Source organism: Ips typographus, linkage group LG11, assembly GCF_016097725.1.
Source record: "Ips typographus isolate SLU linkage group LG11, UJ_Ityp_2.0, whole genome shotgun sequence".
NCBI classification, from domain to species: domain Eukaryota; kingdom Metazoa; phylum Arthropoda; class Insecta; order Coleoptera; family Curculionidae; genus Ips; species Ips typographus.
Genome location: NC_138432.1, coordinates 278,824 through 284,469, shown reverse-complemented (window position 1 = coordinate 284,469; position 5,646 = coordinate 278,824). Strand labels below are relative to the sequence as shown.

At 36.1% G+C, this 5,646-nt stretch overlaps 1 protein-coding gene across 1 annotated transcript; it reads left to right on the top strand.

Annotated features, from left to right (window-relative positions):
• Positions 1 to 834: 834 nt before the first annotated feature.
• Positions 835 to 3,032, top strand: LOC145735536 (uncharacterized). Its single transcript, XM_081989473.1, has 4 exons — positions 835 to 918; positions 1,089 to 1,178; positions 1,236 to 1,777; positions 1,872 to 3,032. The coding sequence occupies exons 1-3, from the start codon at positions 866 to 868 to the stop codon at positions 1,393 to 1,395; spliced, it is 303 nt and encodes a 100-aa protein (XP_081845599.1). The 5' UTR covers positions 835 to 865; the 3' UTR covers positions 1,396 to 1,777; positions 1,872 to 3,032.
• The last annotated feature ends 2,614 nt before the right edge of the window (positions 3,033 to 5,646 follow it).

Below are 5,646 nucleotides of genomic sequence, written 5' to 3'. Positions count from 1 at the left end.
GTGGGGCTTAACAAATTTTGTTGCTAACCAATAGCATCATCGTAGTATTTCACGTGGTCACGTAGTAAAGATCGGCCATATTGGTATCGTACCTTGTATTCCATTGCGTTTTTTTTCTAGTTTTGGTGATTTTTTAGGGAATATTTTGTGATTTATTTAGTGACTCTTACTAAAATCAATTAGCATGCCCGGTCAATGTTTTGTGAGTAGAAAAACTCTTCGACTGCATCCAGAGTTAAGCTGGATTTATAAACTCTGTTGTTCCCGTTGCTCGTAATTCGTTGTTCGTGATTGGCGCTATTCCGAAAATAACACATAGGGATTCGCACGCATACGTTTATAAACCTCGGTTATCGCGTTGCTCGCAGTTTCCATTGTTGCTGGCGATTATTCGCTGTTGTTCCCATTTAACCAAATTTTATTTCTGTTGCTCGTGATTCGCGATTCAACCAATGAGAGTGCTAAAACAGATCAGACGATATTGACATTTCTTACGTCAATACAAAATCATTAAAAGGCACGTTCCAGTCGTTCGACCGTTTTCTTGGCTGGCCTTGGTTTGGTATTCTGTGCGTTTTCTTTGTTAAGTTGAGTTGTGTTGTGTCCTAGTGCTCGTGCATGGAGGAATCACAAGTGGAAAAATATATTATAGGAGGTGTAGAGACGGAGGAGCTCCTCATAGATTTAATCCAAAACTATGAGTATCTTTATAATATGTCTCACAAAGACTACAAAAACAACGTTAATATTAAAACAAAAGCTCTGCTACTAGGTACCAAGTATTACATTTGTTTTATATAATTGCAGTTTTTGAATATAGTGGTGGTTCAGCACCTCAATCAGTGACCAATTGGAAAAATGTGAAATGGACAATACGAAAGATGAAAATTCATCAGATACTTTAAGTGGAGTTGGCAGGTAAGTTTTTGTATTAAACATTGTTGCAAAAGGAGCTGGCACTGACTTAATTTAAAAATTCGGTATTGTTTTGTTCAATATTTGTTACTTGGATATTTTTTTTATTTATATATTTTTTCATCTTTGTTTACTGAAGATTAAAATAATAATTACAATATATACACTTTTAGCCTTCCAGAAGACATACAACATGAGTCTACTACAAATACTGGGGATGCAAATATTGTGTTGTCTACCCAGTTTGAAATGGAAACTGAATGGTATAGAATATAATTTTTAAACTTTTAAAGCAGTGTATTTATTTTATATTTTTTTAGTCACAATTACATAGTGTTCACAGAACCTCAACCTGAAGTATCAGAAGTATTATGCTCATCTTCTACAAGCACAGCACCAAGTACTGCAGAACAGTTGTTAGCAGAATTAAATCATAAACGTTCTGGTAGCCCTCCTGATACTTCAGAATTCCATGGATAACTGAAGTTGCTACAGGGTCCAACAAAAAGGTACTTTACTAAATACTACAAAATTTAGTACTAAAAAAATCATCATATTACATTACAATTACAAACTTTATTTTGTTCAACTTTTTAGGAACAAATTTTCAAAATATTTTTTTATTAACTTTAAGGAAAAGAAAGAGCTACGTTGGAGATTTGTCAAGTGATGATTTTTCAACACCAAGAAATAGAAAAAGAAATTTAGCTACGAAGCTTCAATAAGAAAAAAGAATCATACCATAAAGACTTTACAAAGCAATGTTAGATATTTGAAGAGCAAAGTTAAAGACTTGAAGAGTCTGCTTGATTATTTCAAGAAGAAGGTTTTTTTAACCGACCATTCTGTATCTATTGTCAAGGTATTTTTACGTTAAATTACATTTTCTTAAATCATTTTAAACAATCATCAATTCAATCAAATCAAATCAATTCTTAAAACATTTTAGTTTTTAGGCATCACTTGAAGGTCCTGCCGCAATTATGTTTGAACGCATAATAAAGGGTTTTACTACACACCACTTTGAACCAGAATTAAGAGCTTTTGCGCTAAGCTTGGCCTTCTTTTCTCCCAGAGCCTATAAACTTGTTAGGAAGACATTTAAAAACTCTTTGCCACACCTTAGAACGATCTCTAGGTGGTACACGTCAATTGATGGAAGTCCCGGGTTCACTAAAGAATCATTAGACGCTTTAAAACAGCGATTATTTTTGACTGATGGACCATTACTGTGTAATTTAGTAATGGACGAAATGGCCATCAGGAAAAGAATAGAGTGGGACGGAAGCCGCTTTACCGGTTTTATTGATGTGGGGGCACATCACGACTCAGAGGATTTGCCTGAAGCAAAGAATGCTGTAGTTTTTATGTTGGTTTGCCTCAACCATAGGTGAAAGATTCCGGTGGGATATTTTTTAACCAGCGGTCTTACACCTTGAGTTGTAAAAAAAGTGTTTACTCTTTGTTCAAGAGAGTGGTGTTACAGTGACTTCACTGACATTTGACGGAGCTGTGTCAAATATTAGTGCTGTCCAACATCTTGGTACACGACTATTTGACGCTACTAACTTACACACATATTTTAAACATCCCGTGACAGGAAAACACAGGCCCTTTACACCCGTGTTAGTAGTTACGGTGCACACCCAGTAACCAGCACAGTCAGCAAGGTTAGCATAATGAGGTCGCTGACGAATATAAAAGATGCACCGTAGCTCGACTAAATCACCGAACTCTGGGGTCTTCCCCAGAGGGAAGTCACTGACTGATCTCTGGGTAAGTCTGGGTACGCCTATTGTGCAACGCAACGTGGAGCAGTAGGTGACCAAGTGCCACACCCTAGATCAGCCCTAGCAAAGGAAATAGTGTGGGCGAGCAGCATAAGTTGCCGTACCTACTTATCTCCCTTTGTTAGGTACTTAACGACTTTACCGGCCCGGTGAATGTCCTCGGACACAAGTCTAGGGTTCATTCATCCCCGATAAAGCGTCGCCCCCCGTATTCCTCCCGTCAAACCCGGACCACATCATGCTCCCCGCCATCTTGGCAATCTGGGGGTAAGGTTATTGTCTAGCTATTAAATTATTACGTTCAAATAAAAGTGGGTTACCTGTGGAAACCTGAATATTCTTCCTTCTGAGCTACCCCTTAACGTGACAATATGCTGAAGTTAGTAAGGACGTGTTTTGGTGCGATTAAAATTTTGGAGAATTCTCAAAACGATTTTGTTAAGTGGGAATTTATTTCTAGTTTAGTAGAAATACAAAATATTGAAGGGCTGCATGCAGCTACACGGGTTTGAAACAGGCATCTGCAATGGCCGCGCGAAGTAATGAAAGTCCGATTAGCTGCTCAAACAATGAGTAAAAGTATTTCTGATGCCTTGATATTTTTGGAGAAGGATTTATGTCACCCGAATTGTTTTAAATCTTCAGCAACTGCCGAGTTTTTATTAAATTTTAACAACCTGTTTGATATTTTTAATTCAAAAGGTAAGTGGGCCAAATACAAATATAAGCGGTCTTTGTCTCCTGGCAATTTAGATAAAATTTTTTCATATTTTGAAGAAATGAAGCATTATATTCTTGGCCTTAAATTGGAGGGTCGCCCAATTACAGAGTGCAGAAGAAAAACTGGGTTTATAGGGTTTTGAATCGCAATAGAGTCGATTAAGGCTTTATATAAAGAATATGTTGAAGTAACAAAATTATTAAAGTATATTGCCACATATAGATTGTCCCAAGATCACTTAGAGTTGTTCTTTGGGGAAATCAGGAGCAAAGGGGGATTTAACAACAACCTAACAGCCCGTCAATTTCAGGCTGCCTACAAGCACCTTTTGGTACAAGTTCAAATTGTAGGTTCCAAAGCGGGAAACATTGCCGACTTTGGTACCATAAATATTTTGAACTGTAGTATTACAAGGTCGGATGAGGGGGATGATCTTGAAAAAAATGATAAATTTCTTGAAATGGAAAATAAAATTAGTCATGATATAAAAGAATATTCATTTTTATCTTCGGACTTTCGGAACTTGACGTTGTATGCAGAGGATATAGTTGGGTATATTACAGGATTTATAGTACGAAAATTGAGGAATTGTTTAAATTGCGCAAAATGTTTATCTTTGCTAGAAAGCGAATCGGTGATGAGCTCTTTGCAGCAAAGAAAGACCTTTGGTAGGTTAGTGAGGGCAATTGAAGGCCACTTAACTTATATTAATATATATGCATTTCGACATATACACCTCCGACTCGCATAGTTTAACATTCGCACACGCCTCCAAAACGGAGGCGAATTCGAAAAATCGGAGGCCAATACGAATCGACCTTAATAATTTCTCAGGATGTCTCTCTGGCCTCCTGGAGGCCGTACGCAAAATTTATGTCGGAGCCCATTTTAGCAATACACATATACAGTTATACAATGTAGTTTACGAAAATTCCACCACGTGGCGGAGCGATCTCATACGTTTATACAAACGACACATGGCCTGTGCGGCATCAACTCCGCATGAAATACCGCTAATCCGACTCAAAAAAGCGGCAACACCGCGGCATTACTCACTGGAGGCCAGTTGATCGAGAGCATATACCAAATTTCGTAGTTGCATATAAGAGTGAGGGGGTTGGAGGCCAAATGATCGAGAGTACATAACGAATTTGAAGGCCACTCAACTTTTATTAATATATACTGGGGGTCCTAACTAGTTTGCTGTCTTATACAGAGTGTCGCACCAATATCGGCTTCATTAATTGAATGTGTGATCTTTTAAAAAGTTATGTCTCAAAATAAAGCTGACTTGGCATACTCATTTAGAATATTTTCTAGAGAAAGGCACTTTTATTCATGTCGGAAGTAGAACCCAACTGGTTGACTTAATTTTTTTAATTCTGCGCTATTCTGCCTATTATAATTTTTCGACTTTGATAGTATTGCGCTAACTTGGAAAGAAACCAAAAATTTAAATATTTTCGACCTTCTTTTGAAACAGCAAAATTTATGGTTATTTTGAACGACCTGAATCTCCAAAATTCCGTTTAATAGCAAAGAGGGGTTCGAAAAACCGTTTCTTATAAGATGAGATGCACAGATGGATTTTCAATAAAAGTAATTCCTTTATTAATTACAGAATACAGGGTAAGAAATATTGTACTAGACGTTTTTGCATACAACCTAGTTTATTTAATAGCTGGGAACATTTTAGAACTTAGTTGGTGTCATATACAATAATAGGTCTCAATGGTATCTCAAAACACAAGTTTAGAGATTTTTAAAATTTAAAAATTGCCAAACATGTTTCAACATTTTTAAATTGATGTCTTCTGTTTAGTTCTCTAATAATAAAAGGTTAAAATTTTAAAATTTAATTCACAAACTTGCAAGCGTAATGTCTATTTTAATATTACATTTTATGGTGTTGCACCTTAATTCGAACACTTCCACGATTAGAAGAATTGACTAGTAGGAGTGCAGTTTTTGAAAAGTAACTTAGAAGGATAACCAACTTAAACTTATCTCACTAATTAGCTTTTACTGTTTTAAAGTCTTAGTTCAAGCTCTCTAAGTGTTGTGAAAAATGTCAGTATTTTGTTGTACAAAAATGTCAGCCAAAAATGTAAAAATTTTCAAATGGACAGAAGTAATTTTTTACTTTTTTACGTTCATTTATTTTGACAGTAATTGTGTACTAGGTTAAGAGCCAATAAAATAAAAGTATAGTAGTAAAAG